General features: G+C 42.6%; 1 protein-coding gene across 1 annotated transcript; it reads left to right on the top strand.

Moving 5' to 3' along the window:
* The first annotated feature begins 289 nt into the window (after positions 1-289).
* LOC129840745 (transcription factor AP-2 gamma-like) lies at positions 290-14191 on the top strand. The gene is made up of 8 exons (XM_055908897.1): positions 290-649; positions 1827-2276; positions 2479-2530; positions 4172-4255; positions 5290-5512; positions 9477-9595; positions 11065-11206; positions 12169-14191. Exons 1-8 carry the CDS (start codon positions 602-604, stop codon positions 12461-12463), a joined length of 1413 nt encoding a protein of 470 aa, XP_055764872.1. The 5' UTR covers positions 290-601; the 3' UTR covers positions 12464-14191.
* Positions 14192-23341: the final 9150 nt, after the last annotated feature.

The raw sequence follows: 23341 nt of genomic DNA, 5'->3' as shown, positions 1-23341 counted from the left end.
TTATTATTTAATTAATTAAGCTATAGTAAGGTTATCGGAAGTATAGGCCTAATCCTATAATATTTGTGTCATGCGAGCAACTGCAGACGGACAGCAATATGATTGGCTCCAATAATAACAGATAACAACCAATCAGCAAACTTTTATTCTGCCATATTCAAGATGACATCATGACAAAGGCACGCCCCCTAAAAATATCTAACCTATGCAAATTTAGTACACATGCTTCCAAGCGGGTTCAGTAAGGAGAAAAGGTTTGAACATCATCACTTTGTCCGTCAGAGGGAGTCAAGTTTCTTATTCAGCGCGTCTTCCCATATTCACTGAAGAACTGCTTACTGAGTCGTTGGGATGGAAAGGGATCTTGCTTGACAACCGTTTTCACTCAGTTGCTGTTGAGACCTACGTTGATAGCCGCCCGAATCACGCTCAAACGTCAGTGCGCTTCAAGGAACCGCCGCCCTCCTCTCGAGTTGAAGAAGTTGATTCATGATTTCTAGGAAGTACAGTATTACTTTATTTCCTACCTGGATTAACTCGTAGAAAACCACCAATTTACCTGGTCAACCTTCTTGGTGTAACATTTTGCCTGTCAGAAACTATGCTGTGGAAACTAGCAGATAACGTGAAGTACGAGGACGACTGCGAGGTAAATTCTAGCTATACACATAGACAAACCGCACGGCATTAGGCCTGCGTTTCAACAAGGCTAGGATTTATGAAAAAAACATTTTATGAAAAGGTTGTGGCCCTCATGCGCTCCATCACACCATCGCATCTAAAATTGGTAGCCAATTTTATGGATATTTTTTGAGCGACAATAGCTTTTAGGCAGACTCGATAAAAGTTTTACAGAAAGAAAATGATTTTGATGGAACATTTTTAAATGATACAGCATTTAGAATAAGACAGATCAGTGGTCGGTATATGCTATTTTCGTTGTCACTATTTGCTTTTATGGAATTCATCTTAAATGCAAGTTCAAGTGCATTAGGGCATCCATGTTTGGTTTTCTGGTTTCTTAGCATTGTCAATATGTTTCTAAATATGCAACATTATTAGATGTCTATAGGCTAATCTCGATGGGCTTTGACTCTATCCGCAGAATCTCCTCCACTAATGCATTGGCGACTGACACCATGTAGTTTTGATTTCAGTAAATAACTTTTAGATTAGTCTATATGGATTGTATAGTAAAGAAAAATTGTTACATGAGTGGGATTTTAATGAAAGTGGAACGCTTTTTGATTTATTTAGGCTTATTTCTCTGAGCTAAGCCTAAATCAGGTTATTGTAAATAATTAAAATGACAAAATTATTATTGTTATTATTATTATTATAGGCCCACGTGGGTAGTAAAATAGTTCCCTCCTGTCTGTCTAATGAAAGCTGACCATGGTGACAACAATACCTCAATAGTCCACAGATTGCATAAACTATCAGAAAGTTTTTCAGTTTAACAAAATATGCATTATTAGGCTACTTTGAATACTAAAACCATGTATTGCCTATTTTTTTCTTGAAAAATAGTCTGACCTCCAGAAATTGAGTACTGCAATAAAATAAAATAAATGGCCTTATTTCGCCCACTAAATGTCAGCCTAGGCATGAATGTGTAAAACATTTCACAATACAGACCATGCCTTCCTAAACGATGGTGAAAAATACATCTCGATGTCAGGCCTAGCTATCAACACAGTTGTTATTTCTAATTTTGTCGACGATTGTTGATTCACCATGAATTTGGTTGATTGACAAGGGGCACAACATTTTATCATTTATCTTAATATCATTGTCAACCTTAACGTAAGTCTCTCTGTCCCCAGGAAAGGCACGACGGGAGTAGCAATGGGAACCCCCGGTTACCTCACCTCCCCGCAGTGAGCCAGCACCTTTACAGCCCGTCGCCGTCTCTCTCCCACTCGGCCAACTCAGACTTCCAACCCCCGTATTTTCCACCTCCCTACCAGCCTATATCATACCCCCAGTCCAGTGACCCCTACTCGCACCTCGGCGACCCTTTCAACATCAACTCCATACACCAGTCGTCGAACCAGCAACAATCATGGCCGGGGAGACAGGGTCAAGAAGGACCTCATTCGCGAAGCGGACTCGCTAGTCAGATTCTGGGCCTGGAAGGCGGCTCGTCCGCCTTGAGGAGAGAAGGTTTCCGACGGCCGGAACTGCTACCGCCTCACGCTCATAGCATTGAGTCATCCGTCATTGGTGATAATATAGGACTGCACGAAATGGGCCATGGCCTGGATGATGTTCAAGTGAGTGATTTCATTGTGATTTTGTTGCTGACTTAAATTGAAAGAAGCATGACATCGAAAACAAAAATATATGGGCATGCAACAAAGGCATGGTTTTATTATGGTTTCATGTAATGGACGGAATGGAAATGGCATATTTCATAATGAACTCCCTTGTAAGAATGACTATAACATCACTTATATGAAACTTATTTTTTTTCAGCATGTAGATGATCACAGTATTATAATGGCAGATCAGACGGTCATCAAAAAAGGTGAGTTTATTTTACTTTCCACATCGCTACTTTCCTACTGTATATTAACTAATTGATCAAACTAATTGATGAAATGGTAAAAAGGCTTTTACACCACTTCAAGACAATACACTTAGTGGTTTGTGAGATAGACATGCTTGATGTATTAGGCGCTGCGTGTGCCAACAGGTAACACGGATGCAATAGAGAAACATTGAGTGCTATTTCCATTAACTCCATCCCTGAGATTGCTTGTTACTAAGTACATACCTGGAAAAAATCTTCTTCGACAAATATTTTGCAATTATTTGTACAGTGATGTCTTTGCATTTGATTATAAAAAATCGGAATGGGAAAGGCTTTTCGTTGTACTTGTTCGTACATACAGTGATAATCCCCGTAGTCATGAGGTGCACTTAACTAAGCCCAGTTTGATCCTCTGTGTGTTCTCGTGCTGAGGTCGTTTGAATAGAGCACCAGAAGAAGAACCTTTTCAAAATAGCAGGCTCTAGCTGACAAGATGTAACTGTGAGGACATTGTGCAATCCTTGAAATCCTGCATTGACTGGGGAGAGAGAGGGAGAGAGAAAGAGAGGGAGGGAGAGAGGGAGGGAGGGAGGGAGGGGTCTTTAGCGGTCTAAGCTGGTGCATTCGACTCCTTTTGAATTCCAGTTAAAAGCAGTCCAATGGATTGCTCTTCTCAGGACTCGCTGGCTGACGCTCTGCAAAACCAGCTTTAGCTGGGGTGTGGTGTCCTACTTGCAAATCAGTCATTTGTTGGGGCATGAAATGTTTTGAATGAGGAGGATTCAGAGTGTTATCTATTACGCCTTCCTTCAACAGTCTTTCACTCAGAAGACGGTCATGTTGTGCATTGATTTGAAATTCTGCACCACCTTTGTAACCCAATGAATTTCTAGATTTATGTAGATATCGATCATATTAGTAGTAAATGTATTCTAGATGTATGGTTTGTTGAAACAACATCACTGTAGACATGTAGGTTCAAGAACTGTAATGATAGATAACATTGTTGTGGTATGGTGGGTGACTACAGTTAGTAGTGTGAATGACATTGGCAAGAATGGTAAAGAGTAGTTGACGCTGTCTTTTCTGTAGTAAAGCCTACATGTATAATGCTAAACTGCTTGCTCCACAGGAAGACGCATGTGAACAAATGTATAGTTAACATGATATAGAATAGCCTAATGTGCATGCTCAAGTACTTATTTATGTTTTTAGACAAAAGATTTTGATGGCCATCTAGGCAGTAGAAAGCATGAATATTATATTTAATCCAGCTATAACCATCTGTGTTAAAGCTACCTAAATGCTCCTAATGCCTCATTTTGCATACCATATATATTTTCTCAATTGCAGGCATTTTTGATTTGAGACACACATTACATTGGTGGACATTGTTGATTTTCAGATTTGAATCAATACGATAATCTGATCAAACATACAGTATTAAGGAGGTAACAAGTTGTACGATTAAAAAAACAGTTGTTGTGCAATGGCTCAATTTATTGGTCTTACACTCAAGGGTAGACTGTGGTACATTATTGTAAACGGTGAAAGCAAAACTTCCCTCTTAGCTGTTTATCCAATAGATGAGCTCTAAATCATAATTTTGCCCCCCTTTTGTGATTCTTCTCTCAGTACTAGGACTACGAGGGGGCAGGAACTTTGATCGCTTACAGAGGACTTATTATGAGGGGGGAATTCTTGCTGGTGAGGACGAAGGTATATGTAGTGTACTTTGTATGTTTGTCTGGGTGTGACTTGTTCAGTTTGACCCTTGAACTTTTGACCCAAAATGGCCACCTAGTTTGCCAGTTGGACAAGTCTTTAGATGAGGTTATTTTTAGTCACTCAATTAGAAGTAGCTAAAGACCCTTGAACGTTTAATCCAAAATGTTCGTCCAATATAGGCCCTGTTTCTGTATATAATTCTTCAGATAGGCAAGGCAGGGAGAAGGGATTCATTGGGAAGATTTCAATTGCATACTCCTCACCTTCTCTCTCCTTGTCTCCTTCTCAAAACCCATTGGAGGAGAAGGTCAGAGGGGAGGATACTCTGGCTTTCTCATCCAATGGGTTTTGAGAAGGAGACAAGGAGAGAGGAGGTGGGGAGTATGCAATTGCAATCTTCCCTCGGTGAAGAAGTATGGAGCAGTTGTGTGTGTATATGTGTGGATGTCATGTCAGTGGGTGGTAGGAATGAGGGGACTTTTAGCTGTGACACCGCAGGAATTATCGTTATCTAGTTAATGGCTACTTATGGTCTACATTTTGGCTTCCACAAAGTAAACATGTTTGTTGTTTACGTGTAACAGGTCAGTCACCCTGATTTTCTTTACAAATCATTATGATGGTGTTAAATTTCATAGTTTATTATAAGGAAAAGCATGTTAAAGTTAGAATCCAAGCTGCAGTGTTTGGAGGTTACAAACAGTGTGGATAAGATTTACAACTTTTGGCAGACGCAACCAGTCTTGATGACTCAACCTGAATTTCTCAAAGAAACAGTCTCTTCTCAAAATAACATTTTTTGCAATGTAGCACAAACTCCAGGAAGTCCAATAATGTTGTCTAATGTCCGTCTGTCCTCGCTGCAAACCAAAATTCCCAATGGGACAATACAGATACATTTACCTTGATACTCCCAACTTTTACTCGTACTTTTACTAATCCTACTCTCATGATCATTTCTCTTCCCATCTATATTAACCTACACTCGTACTAACCACTCCTCTCTCTCCACACCCCTTCCCCAGGCCCCATGTCTCTCCCCAAGAGCAACTCACTGGGCCTGCCCTTCCAGAAGGAGTCCCTGCTAGGCATGGTGTCCAACCCCACCGAGGTGTTCTGCTCAGTGCCCGGACGCCTCTCGCTCCTCAGCTCCACCTCCAAGTACAAGGTGACTGTGGCTGAGGTGCAGCGGCGTCTGTCCCCTCCCGAATGCCTCAACGCCTCCTTGCTGGGGGGAGTCCTGCGCAGGTCAGTATTCGCACAATGTCAATCCATTGGGAGATGGTTCTAAGACATTATAAGGGGTGTTAAACATGTATCGCAAAGCATTATAACATCATCATTCAAAGCTGTACCTGTCGGCTTTAAGTTTTTAGTTGTAGCCTGAAGGTTTAAATAAACAAATGCATTATAACTGCATCATAAGGCATTATAACTGCATCATAAGGCATTATGCCGGTAGGTGTTGCTGTTTTTTTCCCTCCTTTATTTAACGAGGCAAGTCAGTTAAGAACAATTTCTTATTTACAATGACGGCCTACCGGGGTACAGTTGGTTAACTGCCTTGTTCAGGGGCAGAACGACAGATTTTGTACCTTGTCAGCTCGGGGATTCGATCTTGCAACCTTTCGGTTACTAGTCCAACGCTCTAACCACTAGGCTACGCTGCCGCCCCCAGCGGGTGTAATTGTGAACAATGGCCAACATCTAGTCCGTTAAAATATGGTTCACAGCAGCTCAAAGGATCAGTGATTGTGGTACAGCTGATGTGATGTAGTTAGGAGATCACAGCGAGATGTGCACGCAATACATTTCTCAGTTTACTCTGATGTTGCTCCTGTTTTACAGCTATTGTTAGTGAGCTACTTCCAGTTGCTGGATACTAAACGAGTGAAAGATTGTCGGTCTATATTCAGTTGTACACTCTTAGCAAAAAAGTTGCTATCTAGAACCTAAAAGGGTTCTTCGGCTGCCCCCATTGCCTTTGAAGAACCCTTGTGGGTTCCAGGTAGAACCCTTTTGGTTCCAAGTAGAACTGTTTTGGTTCTACCTGGAACCTAAAACGGTTTTACCTAGAACCAAAAAGGGTCCGCCAATGGGGACAGCCGAAGAACCCTTTTGGAACGTTTTTATATAAGAGTGTAGGTCTATACTGTGAAAAGTTCATACCTGGTTCATGGACAGACATTAATTTAGGAAAGTTTAGCGGTTCTCTGAAAGCAGATGTGTTGCTGTTCCTCTTCATTGCTTGTGTGGAAGCACCGTGACTACCTTTGTACGTGCCCTGCAATTCCAGATACTTCGCTTTGGGGATATGTTACATCAGAGTAGTTAGCACCAGTATGATAGAAAGAGTATGTTTGTGTGTGGGTGTGTGTCTACGAGTTCAGGGGGGGGGGGGGGGGGGCTATAGGGCAGTTTTAATTGCTGCTGAGCAGTTGACCTTGTGCCCCATATATCAGCAGGCAGTCTGTTGAGGGACTAGGGGTTCGCTCCTGCCTATTATTGCTGGGAATGGAAGTTTTTTACTTCCATGTGACCCCGCCAGTGCAACACGCATTAAAGCCCCCCACACACACACACACACACACACACACACACACACACAATCTGAGGCACTGCTAACTAGGTCATGAAGCGATAGGCGACGGTGTGGAGGGAGCGGGGCAGTCACACACACGCGCCTCCCCAAAGACACTGTCTCTCTCACCCGCCAAGGACGGAGCGAAGCCTGCCACTCAGTCATGTGGAAAACTGAATTGGCTACAGCGAGTGGGGAATTTTAGTGTGTGAGTGTGTGTGATTTCCCTTCTATGTTCTTAGGGCGGGAGAAGCATAATTTGACTGGAATATTTCCGAATCCAAACAGTGTAGTTATTCCCTCCTCAAGGCAATCAAACAAGCGAAATGTCTGTATAGGGACAAAGTGGAGTCACAATTCAATGGCTCAGACACGAAACGTATGTGGCAGGGTCTACAGACCAATCACGGACTACAAAAGGAAAACCAGCCACGTCACGGACACCGACATCTTGCATCCAGACAAACTAAACACCTTTTTGCCCGCTTTGAGGATAATACAGTGCCACCGACCCGGCCCGCTACCAAGGACTGTGGGCTATCCTTCTCTGTGGCCGACGTGAGTGAGACATATAAACGCGTTTACCCTCTCAAGGCTGCTGGCCCAGACGGCATCCCTAGCCGCGCCCTCAGAGCATGCGCAGACCAGCTGGCTGGTGTGTTTACGGACATATTCAATGTCTCCCTATCCCAGTCTGCTGTCCCCACATGCTTCAAGATGGCCACAATTGTTCCTGTACCAAAGAAGGCAAAGGTAACTAAATAACTATCGCCCCTTAGCACTCACTTCTGTCGTCATGAAGTACTTTGAAAGACTAGTCAAGGACGTCAGACCCACTTCAATTTGCTTACCGTTCCAATAGATCCACAGACAATGCAATTGCCATCACACTGCACACAGCCCTGTCCCATCTGGACAAGAAGAATACCTATGTAAGAATGCTGTTCATTGACTACAGCTCAGCATTCAACACCATAGTACCCTCCAAGCTCATCATTTAGCTTGAGGCCCTGGGTCTCAAACCCCACCCTGTGCAGTTGGGTCCTGGACTTCCTGACGGGCCGCCCCCAGGTGGTGAAGGTAGGAAACAACATCTCCACTTCGCTGATCCTCAACACTGGGGCCCCACAAGAGCGCGTGCTCAGCCCCCTCCTGTACTCCCTGTTCACTCATGACTGCGTGGCCATGCACGCCTCCAACTCAATCATCAAGTTTGCAGACAACACAACAGTAGTAGGCTTGATTACCAACAACGATGAGACAGCCTACAGGGAGGAGGTGAGGGCACTCGGAGTGTGGTGTCAGAAAAACAGCCTCTCACTCAACGTCAACAAAACAAAAGAGATGATCGTGGACTTCAGGAAACAGCAGAGGGAGCACCCCCCTATCCACATTGACGGGACAGCAGTGGAGAAGGTGGAAAGTTTTAAGTTCCTCGGTGTACACATCACGGACAAACTGAAATTGTCCACCCACACAGACAGTGTGGTGAAGAAGGCGGAGCAGCGCCTCAGGAGGCTGAAGAAATTTGGTTTGTCACCTAAAACCCTCACAAACTTTTACAGATGCACTATTGTGAGCATCCTGTCAGGCTGTATCACCGCCTGGTATGGCAACTGCACCGGACACAACTGTAAGACTCTCCAGAGGGTGGTGCGGTCTGCACAACACACCACCGGGGGCAAACTACCTGCCCTCCAGGACACCTACAGCACCCGATGTCACAGGAAGGCCAAAAAGATCATCAAGGACAACAACCACCCGAGCCACTGCCTGTTCACCCAGCTACCATCCAGAAGGCGAGGTCAGTACAGGTGCATCAAAGCTGGGACCGAGATACTGAAAAACAGCTTCTATCTCAAGGCCATCAGACTGTTAAACAGCCATCACCAACACACTGCCTACATACAGACTTGAAATCTTTGGACACTTTTAATAAATGGATTACTAGTCACTTGAAATAATGCCACTTTAGTAATGTTTACATATCTTGCATCACTCATCTCATTTGTATATACTGTATTTTATACCATATATTGCATCTTGCCTATGCCACTCTGTCATTGCTCATCCATGTATATATTCTTACTCCATTCCTTTACTTAGATTTGTGTGTATTAGGTAGTTGTTAGATATTGCTGCACTGTCGGAACTAGAAGCACAAGCATTTTGCTACATTTGCGATAACATCTGCTAACCATGTGTATGTGACCAATACAATTTGATTTGTGTCATAGTGTATTTTTGTTTTAGGTTAGGATGGGTATCGGAGGCTCTTTTTCATTTGATTTATTTGTTTTCAAAAGTGAATGATGAGGTCTCCTTCAGGGATGGGGGAGACTTTTGCCGCTAGGTTTTCTCAAAGTGGTAGGAAGTCTGAAGTTTGGGTGACAGCCCTTACAACATCACTTATTGATGCATACTTTCGATTCGTAGGAAAAACATTTAATGAGAAATAGCCTATGGAATGGAATATGCTATATTCTTTAGTTAGAGGGACTGTATGACTGTTATGAATTCAGACATTTCTTCACTTTATATGACCCCAATGTGGCCCTGTTCGTATGAAAGCAGACATTTGTCAAGTAACGATGATGACACTAACTATATTTGTCCTTATCTTTCCAACAGAGCCAAGTCTAAAAATGGTGGCCGGTCATTGAGAGAGAAGTTGGACAAGATTGGGCTCAACCTGCCCGCTGGAAGGAGGAAGGCTGCTAATGTCACCCTGCTAACTGCACTGGTAGAAGGTATGCTGGCCTCTTCGTCTTTAAAACCGTGGTGAATGAGCCAAAAACATATATGACATCATAGAAATGCAATGCATAGAACTCGTCTCCATCTTTACTCCTTGTTGGCTGGTCCAAAATGGAGAACCAATTGAATTCATTGTTGCACATATACAGAGATGTGATAAACAACATATCATTTGGATGTCTTTGTAGTCATCCCATCAGAGATGGTCATTTTGTTTTTACCACTTCCACTGGTGTTGTACCATCTATTCATTATATTTATATGGTGAACCTAAACTCTGCGATTCCATTACTGTGACATGATTACCTGTATTATTATAATATTGGCTGTATAAAACTTACTGGAACGTGGCTTCAATAGTAGCTGTGGCTGGTCTTTGTCTTGTCATTTCCCCATTTTTGGTCAAAATGGCAGTGACCTAGCGGATGTTTGATTTTTGTCTTTCACTACATTTAACTGCCTTTGAAAATCAAGGAAGCTTTGACATTATCCACCCTGACTGCCTTGGTGACATTTTGAGGTTACCGAGCAGCTGGCCAAGACCAGTAGAGTAAGAGAATAGCCCCGAAACACAACTTCACGGAGTCCAACCCTGTCTATTACGTCTATTACGGCTGTGGCATTATCTAATACAGCACATGCGACCAAAGGACAAAGAAACATGTAGCTTGTAACCTTCCTGTCTTTCAAATCACACAAACTCTTGAAAGATGTTAAATACCCATCTCCTCAAATCATTTTCAGGGCGAAGTATTTCATGAAGATTTTTTCTTGTTTTAGATCATTGTTTTTAGGCAGGATAGTCACCTCGGTCTACTTTTTCATTAAATCCCGTCTTTGACGCTTTCGTCAGTCATACCTCGGCTAAACAATGTCTAAGCAATGACGCATAGCTGTGCGCCTAGCCGCCCGAAGCCACGTGTAATTTCATTCCCCCCCCCCCCATATAAACTCTACTCACTATAAATGGAGTGACAGTTCGGTGCAGGAGAATGACTCGGGGCCAGTGTTATTTAGAGACCTTCAAAGTCTGAATTAAGGCTTGTTATAACGTGTTTGACTTGCCAGGGGGGTTAACTGACCTTAAAGCCTAATGTTTCTGAATAGCTACATTCCCCAAGTGATCCGTGTGTCTATCAATAAGTGCCTCTGTTTGGTGCTACAGGCCGCCCGGGTGCAGTTAGCCACATAAGCCCATTAAAGACCATGCAGGAAGTCACCCCTGAAGATGGGATATATTCATCTCATTGGCACAGCTTCCCCCGAGCCAAGAGACTGAGCGCAACTGATTTATTTACGTTGCACCACTTCAATGTTCCCCTTTCTACATAATAGTTCCCCTGTGGGATGTGGGATGTCAGCAAGACCACATTCACACGTCTCTTAGATAGGTTTTTTTGTATTTTGTGTGTTTGTTTGTGTGTTTTATGCGTGTGCATCACTTGTGTGTTTGTCTTTATAGGTGAAGCCCTTCACTTGGCAAGGGATTTTGGCTACGTATGTGAGGCAGAGTTTCCGGCAAAGGCCATCGCTGATTACCTGGGTCGACCACATGTGGAACGCAATGAGGTCAACTCCCGCAAGAACATGCTCCTTGCTGCCAAGTGAGTCTCTCTCTCTCTCTCTCCTCCAAATGAAGGGATGTACACTGCGGGTTTTGAACATATGTGATGTTTTGGACTCGGTTAAAACCTTTTTCAACTAGTTTTCAAGCTGCTCTTGATTTATAAAACATCTTGATGTCTTCACTACTTTTAAGACCTCCCAGTTTCGTAGTGTGTACATGAAACAGTGTACACATATAAGTGGATAATTGTCACCCAGACATAAATCCAATAGTCCATGTCTGGGTCATGTACATTCCGTTTCCTTTATCTAATTTCTGTCATCTTTTTAAAAAAAAATTTGTGTGTGTGTGTGTGGGCCATATATTTTTCCACTGTGCTGTGATGTTTCACAAAAATTCTGAACCTTTCGATTCTCATCGTTTCTACAGGATTGTAAATGAAAGAGTAACACCTTTGCTAAGAGTATTATTATACTATCGATTGATTGACTCTGACTTTTCAAATCACCCAGCAGTTCTATTTGCAGAGTTAGCTCCAAGTACATTTTTCAGCCATTCCTGAACCTGTGACCAAAAAATAGCTACACATGGGCAGTACCAAAGAAAAGTGATCTAATGATTCTGTCTCTTTGCAGCAAAATCTGCAGTCTATTGGTTGCAAGAATTTTGTATAATAATTTAATTTGAAAACAAAGTTTTGATTCCAACGTCGTTTTGGATTCAATGTCCTTTTGTGTATCAGTTCATAGACCATGTGCCATGGAAAATCTCCCAACTATTTTGCAAACTGTATGGTGCAGCTGTACATTTTTTGGTCCTTAAATTAAACCGGTATACTTTTTTATTTATCACAATTTTCTTTAGCCAATTTTGGTCTTTAAAGCAGAGCTGACACACAAGTTCCTCACCTTATACCTACATAAATCCAATAGTCTATGTCTGGGTCATGTACATTTCTTTAACTTTATCTAATTTCTGTAATCGTTTTCTTTTTAAAAGGCAAATCTGTAAGGAGTTCACCGACCTGCTGACTCAGGATCGCTCGCCTCTGGGGAACTCGCGGCCGGCACCCATCCTCGATCAGGGAATCCAGAGCTGCCTGACCCACTTCAGCCTCATCACCCACGGATTCGGCTCGCCCGCCATCTGCGCCGCCATGACCTCCCTCCAGAACTACCTAAACGAGGCCCTCAAACAGGTGGACAAAATGTACCTGAGCTCTGGCAGCGAAACGCAGGGCTCCTCCGACAACGGTAGCAAAGCCTCCGACAAAATGGAGAAGCACAGGAAATGAGGAAATGCTCCCACATTGGACTGTATAGCCCCCCCCTTTCCCCTTTGGACTACTTTGACCTCCTATTTAGTAGCGAAATTGCCGATATGAATCCGATTCTAGATCATTTGTGTTTTTACACAGTTGAATTGACAATTTCTGGTGCTTATGGCCTGTGCTCTTTTACGAGTAGAGTTTTTCAAAAGACTTGTCACTGCTTTTGCGTTGTTACTACCATTGGCTGGTTTCAATGCGAGATCAACCTACCTTGGTGCCTACTGTAATAGTAGGTGCATAAGCTGCTTACAGCCAAAGGGCCTAGACGCTGTTGACATGGGGAAAGGAACAGAAAACAGACTTTGTTTGCCTATAGGACATATTTTCAAGATGGGTAACTGTGGTTGTAAATTATTTTCAGCTATTTTCCCTCCTCTTCTGTCTGGAGACAAATCCTCTGATTTCCTCTGTCTCTTCCGCAGTGCTCAGTTCCCATTGGACTTACCAAAGGCCATTTTTTTTAAATAGGAGATAAGAAAATCCACTTCATTCTTGTTTTCTTTGATGCTTACATTTTCATAACGACTTCAATGGGTACGGTGTTATTGTGCTTTGTTCATGGGGGTTTCTTTGGTAGGTCTGGTAAAAAAAGAGGAGCCTGTTTCTTTGTTTGTCTACATTCCCCAGAAACCTTAAAGATGATTTGCAATGGCAGACATTCATTGTTCGATGACGGATGGTTACTTGTGGGTTGTGACAAAAGCCACAGCAATGGGGTCTTTGTTACTTTTAATCCTGTCTTTAAGTATTTATATTGCCCATTGGTTACTTTAGTATTTTTACAGTTTGCAAATGTAAAAGGAATCAGTCCCCGACCAGATTAGATATCCCTCACCTTCAGTACAAACTATTCCATGTTGATGTTAACTGTATCCAATCATAATCTGCCATTTTGATCTAAATTGTATCTCTTTTAACCAGAACACCAGCAAGAGCGTATGTGTTATGTTGTGCGAGTGTGTGTCTGTGTATGCCAAAAGTATATATTTCTTTTGAAAAATAGTGTTTTTAATTAGACAATGAACTGCAAACAGAGGATTTCCCCTGTTATCTTTACCTTGAATGTAAATATTTTCTAATTTATGTTGTAATTTAAATGGGATATGTAAATAATGGTATCATTGTGGTGTGTGTGGCTTAACTTTTTATAATGCGTTAAAGTTGTATAAATGGGTTTTTATAGAGTAGAGGTTAGGCAGTTGGTATGACATGCTTTTTGAATATGTGTAAAGCTGTTTTAAAGCTATAGGAAAGAATATAAAAAGTCAACCCTGTGTATAACAACTGTGTTGATATTCTCCCATTTGGGCAAGAGTTTTGCCTTGCATGGACATTTGATGATATCTGAGGCAGTGGGTTCTCTCCCTCTCTTTGCCTCTCTTGCAACCCAAACACACACGCACACGAATGCACTCACGCATGTACACAAAGCAGCAATGTACAACAGGCAAAACAGTTTCAGTTGTGTGTTTCATAAATTATGGGCAAGTCATTTGCGTGAAGATTTTCCTATTAATAAATGGTTTAAGAAAATGGGAACAATGGGCATCATTATGTGTGGCAACTTAGCTACACAAATAAGCAATGTTGCTTGGTGCATGAGGATGGTACAAAAAGGCATCATGTGAGAGCAAAACATTTCTCGTTTATGTTTTCACTCAGTTAACTATTTGGTGCACAACACACATACTTATTTGTGTTGCCCAATAAAATATGTTTATATGTTGCCCAATAAAAGCTGATCTCTACTTTAGCATATAACACACTGACAAATGTACGAGTATGTTGAACGTTTCACAGTAGGAGACGATTTTGATCGGCGAGAAAAAAACTACAGTACTGTGGTGCTCAATGTGTTGACTCTTGAGCAAAGGCCGCTTAATCATCACTTACCCATCCCCACTGAATCATATGGCAAGTCTTTGTTGACATAGATCACAGAAACTCTCACAACACAAATGTGTCCTACCATTATGCATATTAGACACTTGACTCAGACTACAAGGGGAATTCAGAGTATGTCTTACTTAAGTGACACACATGTAGGAAGCCTACAACATACCTCCTATCTAGGCTATCCCATGCCTCATTGAAATGTGTTACCACTGATATACTTTTAGCAGACCTATTTTTACTACCCTGTGTCTTACAGTGTTGTTTGGAGTGTAACAAAGTGCCCAGTTGGATAAATAGAAGCTGTGTGACTCATGTCATGCCTAGCAGCCCAACAAGTAGCGGCCTCTCCCTTAGAACCTGTTTGACCTGTCAGTCTCGCTATGGCTTAGCACACTCTAGCAGTTGTCTGTAACTGCCTTCAGTTACATTTATACATGTTCTTCTCCGGAGGGGTTGAAAGCTGAGCCAGGGGGAACTGCTTCAATTGTCTTTGATGACCAAGCTAGCACGATTGCGGCAACATTTCCTTGCCTCAATGGCATTGATCAGAGGTTCTTTCTTTTCTTTCCTCTCTCAAACCAGTGTTACTGTTTGTCTACTGCCAGGCGTTGCTTTTTGTTGTAAGCTTTAGCCGCAAGCTAGTTATTAGCTGCAGTAGGTAACTGTTTGCTCTTTTGAATGCCGCCCTCAGTGGATGTTGGAGTTTCGTGGGTTTACTGTCACATGCTCAAAATGTTATGATGTTTGAGATGGCTGTGGGTTCTGAATTACCATGAACATTCTTTGCCTTCCAGGTTTTTAATAACAGGTTTCACTCCTTTACGACATGCACAATATTCAATGAAAGCTGAATGATCCTGTATTTGGGACTGCTGATGAACAGTCCAAAGAGTTTTATTTTTTCTCATGGAACATTTGAACGTTTTTTCCCCCCTGTCATTTGCCCCCATTCATCACAACTAGATATTAATTTGCATTGGCCATATTTTATCCCTCTATGGTTAAAGTGACGCACCCACTCACTCATTTTCAAATCAACATAGGATGGTTTATATGTGAAGCAGGTTTGGACCTGTTACACGTACCTGTACCTGAATCTAATATGCGTCTTCTCCCAAAGCTAGTTGTAAATGTTCAAATCATCGAGCCATAATCATATTTTATGTAAGCTGTGACTCCATGACCTTTCTATATAGGTCGTGAGAAGTCACATGACACGGTGGTGGCCAGCTATGCAATATTTGGATGTTCCAAGGATCCCGAATAGCGGTGTGGGTGGTTGAATTCTCAGAAAATGGCAGAAGGGGATACTGAGTTTGAAACTGATGGTGTTGGCAAAGATGAGTGAGAATGAAGCTGATGAGAATACTGGATAGACTACAGTCGCTAAATGACGGATTAAGAGAGCTAAAATCGCAGTTAAAAGGCTGTCTAGTATGCCTACTGCCCATGGCACAACTTCTTCACAGTTTTGTAGTAAATCAAATCAAATCAATCTTTATTTGTCACTTGCGCCGAAGACAACAATTGCAGACTTTACTGTTAAATGCTTACTTACAAGCCCTTAACCAACAGTGCAGGTCAAGAAGAAGAAAATATTTACCAAGTGGACTAAAATAAAAAGTAATAATAAAAAGAAACACCATATGAATAACAATAACAAGGCTATATACAGGGGAAACCGATACCGAGTCAGTATGCGGGGGTACAGGCTAGTTGAGGTAATCTGTGCATGTAGGTGGGGCGAGTAACAACAGCGAGTAGCAGCAGTGTAAAAAAGAAGGGGGGGTCAATGTAAATGGTCCGATGGCGATATTATAAATTGTTCAGCAGCCCTATGGCTTGGGGGTAGAAGCTGTTGAGGAGCCTTTTGGTCCTAGACTTGGTGCTCCGGTACTGCTTGCCGTGCGGTAGCAGAGGAAACAGTCTATAACTTGGGTGACTGGAGTCTCTGACAATTTTATGGGCTTTCCTCTGACACCGCCTATTATATAGGTCCTGGATGGTAGGAAGCTTGGCCCCAGTGATGTTCTGGGCTGTTCGCACTACCCTCTGTAGCGCATTACGGTCAGATGCCAGGCAGTTGCCATACCAGGCGGTGATGCAACCAGTCAGGATGCTCTCGATGGTCCAGCTGTAAAACTTTTTGAGGATCTGGGGACCCATGCCAAATCTATTTAGTCTCCTGAGGGGGAAAAGGTTTTGTCGTGCCCTCTTCACGACTGTCTTGGTATGTTTGGACCATGATAGTTTGTTGGTGATGTGGACACCAAGGAACTTGAAGCTCTCGACCCGCTCCACTACAGCCCTGTCGATGTTAATGGGGGCCTGTTCGGCCCTCCTTTTCCTGTAGTCCACGATCAGCTCCTTTGTCTTGCTCACATTGAGGGAGAGGTTGTTGGCACCACACTGCCAGTTCTCTGACCTCCTACCTATAGGCCGTCTCATCCTTTTCGGTGATCTGTGTCGTCAGCAAACTTAACGATGGTGTTGGAGTCGTGTTTGGCCACGCAGTCGTGGGTGAACAGAGAATACAGGAGGGACTAAGTACACACCCCTGAGGGGCCCCAGTGTTAAGGATCAGCGTGGCAGACGTGTTGTTGCCTACTCTTGCCACCTGAGGATGGCCCGTCAGGAAGTGCAGTTTTAGTAGGAGTGCAGTTTCAGGATAAGAAGATGTACAGTACCTGGGAGATCCGTTTGATGCTGCCAATCTGTGAGGGTGACCAGAAGTGGAATTTTGTTTATTTTTTGTGTGTCGGCAGAACAAAAGGAGTGTGTGTTGCGCCTCACCAGAATCAAGGAGAAAGAGGAGACTGCTTTCGATTTTCAGAGCAGTGCACCAATCCGGGGCGTGATTTCTGGAGTGTCTGTGGAAGTTGGGGCTGAAGATCAAGATGAAAATTCCTGGAGTAGTTGGGGGTCGACGATTGATGCGTATGTTCAATGGAAAGAAGATAGAGAGTACGTCTGCGTTAGTGTTTTTTGATATCGCTCCCTACATTTGTCAAGATGGGACATGTGGGTTACCCTGAGAGGGCATTTGTCCCCAGGTTATTGCAGTGTTTCAACTGCAAATAATTTTGACATGTGTCAAGTGTTTGCAAAGAGTGTGACTTTAGTAATTATTTTGCTGCAGAAGATGATGATGATGTGGAATGTTGCAATTGTGGTGGGAATCATGTACATGAGCTCTCTGAATGTCCTGTAAGGGTGAAGGAGGCAGAGATGGCTAGATTAAGAGCTCCAGCGCATCTCCTATGCAGAGACAGCGAGTAAAGTTAAAGGATGTTCTAGTGGTTCTGTTGCCGTGGATACACCGCACTCCAGTGCAGGATCCAGATACCCTTCTCGTGAAGAAAATACATTTTTGGGCATTTATTGCAATGGTAATAAACTGCACTGAATCAAATAAGAACTACAGAAAGATCGATGTCATCGCATCTGCAGCTGAACGTTTCTTGGGAATGAAGGATGTAACCGGTGAGGAGCTGCATGGTCTACTGACCAGAGCAGCAGCTCTGTCCTCTTAGGTCACCAGATCTGAGTAGGGCTCTGAGTGTATTCTGAAGGACTAAGGGTCGCTGTTTTTAGTTTTGTATTTTGTTTTCAGATGTTTGAGTGGATTAAACGTGAGTTTATTTCCCTTTTCCATTTAGACTTTCCCCTTTTTCTTTTTTTCACGCATCCAGTAGTGGGTGGCAATACATCGTTTCAGGTGTAGTCCTCCCTAAAACACAGCTGAAGAAGAATGACATTGTGGTTCAAAATGGAGGAGGACAGATCGTGAGACACTCACTGGCTTCAAAGAAGACAAGAATCCTAAGTTGTTACCCAAGTTGTGTGAGTCATTCTTTTGGCATATTATCCTGTCTTGATTGAAACAAATGGGTTCAGTTACCAGCACCTCAGTGGGAATGTGTTCATGTATGCTTGACTCCATAACAAAATGTCAATGAGTCAGTTCCACAGCAGCTCATCACTTCTTTTATCTACTTCCTTCTTGCCCTTTCCTGTTAAGGAAAACACAACATAACACAACATAACCACCATTCAAATCTGCTCCTCATTAAGAGTAATTTGCAGTTGCTCTAATCGGTACTGAAACTCCTGGCCACTGAAACCACTTAATAGTGCAAGGTTGAAAACGTGCCATGTCACATCCCTATCAACTACAGCCGTTCCTTATTTCCTCATTTACAATATCACTCATTGTCCCTTGAAAATGGGTACAAGACAAAAATCAATACAGATCAGGGGGACACGAAAAAAAGGGTCTAACCTGGAACTTGATTTTAGAGGAGGGGGAGGTGAATTAAATAACGAGAACATCAAACAACAACGGGAATGGTAAACAACTAATCCGGGGGAGAAAATATGGAAGAAATTAATCTAAATTACAGATGAAGATAGGTTTAGCTAGGGGGAGGGGGGGGGGTGTATAGACCCAGGGAAGTGGGGAAGGGGCAGGGAGGAGGGTGCACTCACTGCATAAATCACTCCTCTTCTCTGCTTTTTGTTCTTTTATTTTGGACTCATTCTGTGGGAATGTGGTGGCCTGTCCCTCTTCCTCCTCGGCCGCCCACCCAAACACCCCTCCTTCTCCTCCTCACACATCCTACCAATTAGACTGCAGTGCAGGCTGCAGTGTCGCCGGGTCCACAGCCACCCCTCTATCCCTCGCCTCCCCTCACAGACAACAGATGTTTAGGTTTCTCAGGGAACTGGCTCCGCTAAGAACCACAATAAGGATTCTTTCCTCTTCTCTGAACTGCCAACTAACTGGAACTAGGACTCCGGTTCTTATGATAGAGGTCACTTTTATCAAGGATAAGATTTCCCCCACTTTGCTATGGCCTCCACTTCCTCCGTCTTTCTATTTAGCACAACAGAAAAACAGATCAATTACAAGATGGCCGACACCAAATCTCTAGCCAAATGAAAAGCATCTGTCGTCTCCCTAACAAACATACCTTGTCCACCTATCTAGCACCGAGCAACAACAGTAATTGGAACAAGCTGTTTAGTCAACAAACAGGCCTACATGTACAGACTTGATACTGTGCGGCCCAAATGGCTGAACGAACACAGCCTTTACAGCAATGGAGTTGAAACGTCTAATCCTATTAGTATTGGACTTTGACATTTTTCCGGTATTGTCCTCATTTTCAATGGATTATAGCCCTTATGGATTATGAAGGTATTATTGATTTCTCCCTCCCACTTCTCTCCCCTAGCTCTATCTCTCTCTCTATCTGTCTCTTTCTCATTATCGATCACATGGCTGATTCCCAAGCCTATTGTGCTAATGATTGTTAGCGGACTCCTAATGCTATTGCAATGCGTTAGCAATTAGCATTGGGTGGGAGGACTCTGTAGGGGAGAGGGATCGGAGTCACCCACGAGCCACCTGTTAGCCAGCCCAGCCCAGCCCTGCCCAGTGCATCATGGGAAGGCTTGGTGATGCCAACTGCTAATTAGTGCATGACACTCACATACTGTAAACTTAAGAATTCTGGCCAATAGAATTGCAGCCATTTTCGAAAAGCTAAGATTTTAAAGCTAGAATCCTTAATGGTGAAACTGCCACGTCCGTTTGCGATATTACAACATCAAAGAAGTTACTGCAAACAGCAAACATCATTTTCCCCTCAGACATCATTGCATGTGTGATAGAAGCGCAGAATCTTTTTTTTTTACCACGTTGGGCAACGCTCCTCACCTCCACTTTGCCAACAAAACAAAAACAAATAACTGTGGCTGTGGGGCAGACAGTAGTGCTGTTTCCCTTACTGTGGATTGCATCTTTAAGGAATAGGCCTACAACTCAAAAATAGCCAAAACGAAGCACTTTATGAAATGTTATTGTAGATACTGTTATTGCAAAAGTGGAAAATACAGATCAATTATGGAAAACTACCCTAGGTAACAGCAAAAAAAGTAACTTTTCCCACATAACTGAAACACAGTAAGCAGGTGAGAGAGGGATTTGGACAAAATCTGATCTTTGTAATGGCCTACTGACACACACAGCACATAAAGCATACATTAATTGTTCAGTTATAGTATAGATATTTCCAATGCAATAAAAAGTTTAAAGATCACCAAGAGCACGTTGTGTTGAAGCAAATGTTGCAGCAGAAAACAAATGACCAATGAAACAAAGTACATACAGCCTTCAAATGAACAACTGTTTACCATCAATCATGCCTTCAAATGAACAGCGAGACAGTGAACCTCCCTACTTCGTTTCAAAGTATGGTAATGTTTGTGACTATAAGAGTGAACACATGAGATGAGAAATCTTCAGGGACAGAATGGGACCAGAAAATGGCCCAGGCATTTCGAACACACTGGCCCATTTGGGGCTCCTACACTGGCCCATTTTTTCCCCTTGAGGCCACCATTATAAAAACAAATTAGGGTTATTCTGCTCATAACCCCCAATTTAGACCGGCCCACTGGGCAAAAGATGGACCAACCCATTTTGCACTGCCAGAACTGCCCTATAAACAGTCCGTCTCTAGCAATCTTTAGACTGTCTAATACATCACTGACAAGTATCAACACATAATGCATATCCACTTATTGTAACAAAGTGTAGTTCAAGTAATCAATGGTACGTAAAAAATCACAAGACTGGATTGAACGTCATGACTCAAATTTATGTGCATGGTATTTGAAGGTGTCATGTGTAGGTTATACACTGTCATAGCTCTAGATGTAGTGGGCCACTACATCATGCCCACACTTCAAGGGACATTATCGTAACTGTCATCTTTTAGTCATGCCTTTAAAGGGAAAACAGCCCATACTGAAAATATTTTTCTCTGTTTCAAACTTTAGCCTTGATGACACATAGTGTGCACTGGTTGACCCTTGTAAGGAAGTCATCAGGATATGTACAGTAAAAAAAAAAATACATTGGTTATCAATATGCTAATACACATGTACAGTAGATAGAATTTACTTCAACATTGTTGTGACTCTTGAAGGTCCTGAACAGTAATACCATGCAATTCATGTGATTACCACTACCAGTAATAGAGGTCTTAAAATAATTTTTTAAAAACATCTGGGTGAGATGTGTTGTTTGATTGTTTGTGTTGGTCGTTGTTGCTGTGGCATAGTTAGAAGTGTGGAAAATAACTGTCCTTGGGGGGGAGGGATGGATAGTGAGGAAGGGGGGGGGGGGGGGGGGGGGGAAAGGGGGTGACTGGTGGAGAGGAGCAGGAATGCCCGTAAGCAGGCACAAGCCTTTATGGTTCAGCTAAAGGTAAAACTCATTACTCCCACAGACAGTCAATAACCAGCTGTCTCACATGGTTAAAGCAGATGCCCCCAGGTCTTTTGACTTTCGACTAAGAAAGAAAGCAGACCAAGGGAGAAACACATGAAAACAGCATACAGGGAGGGCACATACTGTCATTTTAACCAAGCAAGCAGTTCTGGGAAATTGAGGGAAGTTAATCATGACGGTGAGATATAAGCAGAAATGTATATCAGAAATGTTCTGAAAGTTAGAAAGCTAGTAATAAGTCGGAAGCTTGAGATATTTATGTAAATAATCAAAATGAGATGTGTATCTGTTCAAGTTAGAGACAATAGTAAACATGTGAGACCAAAGCTGTGCTTTCTTTGACAATAAATCCTTCCAGTATGGAGTGAATCACTGGAAACCACATTAATTTCCTGCATGTGTTTATTCAGCGGAGATGAGATACAAGCTGTCCAGACTTGTTTGCAATGTGCAGGATCAAGGGGGAAAAGATGAGTTGAGAGAGAACACTATATCCAGGGAAGGGCCATGGCTGACAATTAGTGTCCTTTAAATGTACTGTATGACAATCCCTTGAGGACTAGACAAGTTAGACAACACCAAAAGAGAAAAAAAATGACAATCAGTTAGGATCATTTCTTAGAGCAATAAGAGGGATGAGCAGAGCAATAAGAGGGATGTATGTGATTGACATTGGATTTCTCAAAAGAAATGCATTAGCAAAATGTTTTAGTCTCAGGTCAGCAATTGATTTATGATACATTGTTGGAGGAACCTACCTGGCAGATTGGTGCTATATGTACGTACACATTGATAAATCAATTTGTGACAATAATTTTTCATAGCACATCCCATACTCACCAGCATGCCCACTTATTAAAAACCATAGGGGCGTGATCTGACAGCAAAATTGCCTTAGAAAAAGTGGGCTTCCTTCTCCATCCACATACCTCCCTCACACCTTACAACACCCATGTGCCATAGCAACCACAGCCAGTGTCCTAGGCCTGTTGAGCATTATGGCGTTGGAGAAAGACTCGTGTTTACAGTATACTCTGGCATCCGGCCAGGGTACAGATTTCTGCCTAAAGAGGGAAGGTGGTGATGAAAAGTGTCAATGCCGCCTTGTCAAATCGGCTACCCCCTCTTTAAGCAACAGGGGACAGAGGAAGAAAAGCCTTGCTAGTCTCTCTATCTGAATTGGGATGTGCTCTACCCATCATTCCATTAATTCACATCTAAAGTCCTTCTAGTTCATGCACACAACATGTCCAACTCTTAAAGCTCAGTAAAAGCTAAGTGATATATACTGAACAAAAATATAAACGCAACAGGCATCAATATAAAAAATTGGACTAAGTTACAGTTCATATAAGGAAATCAGTCAATTTAAATAATTCATTAGGCCCTAATCTATGTATTTCACATGACTGGAAATAAAGCTATGCATCTGTGGTCACAGATACATTAAAAAAGATAGGGAAAGTGCATCAGAAAACCAGTCAGTATCTGGTGTGACCACCATTTGCTTCATGCAGTGCGACACATCTCCTTCACGTAGAGTTGATCAGGCTGTTGATTGTGGACTGTGGAATGTTGTCCCACTCTTCTTCAATGGCTGTGCAAAGTTGCTGGATATTGGCGGGAACTGGAACCCGCAGTCGTAC

The sequence above is a fragment of the Salvelinus fontinalis genome, chromosome 3 (assembly GCF_029448725.1).
Source record: "Salvelinus fontinalis isolate EN_2023a chromosome 3, ASM2944872v1, whole genome shotgun sequence".
Classification (NCBI taxonomy): domain Eukaryota; kingdom Metazoa; phylum Chordata; class Actinopteri; order Salmoniformes; family Salmonidae; genus Salvelinus; species Salvelinus fontinalis.
This window is presented reverse-complemented; position numbering and strand designations above follow the sequence as displayed.

What these genes read in the sequence shown, in the direction of transcription:
- LOC129840745 (XM_055908897.1), top strand. Translation starts at nt 602, where the DNA reads ATGCTGTGGAAACTAGCAGATAACGTGAAGTACGAGGACGACTGCGAG. An exon ending in GCTAACTGCACTGGTAGAAG is followed by an intron (nt 9,596 to 11,064) that starts GTATGCTGGCCT and finishes TTGTCTTTATAG; the next exon opens with GTGAAGCCCTTCACTTGGCA. An exon ending in AACATGCTCCTTGCTGCCAA is followed by an intron (nt 11,207 to 12,168) that starts GTGAGTCTCTCT and finishes TCTTTTTAAAAG; the next exon opens with GCAAATCTGTAAGGAGTTCA.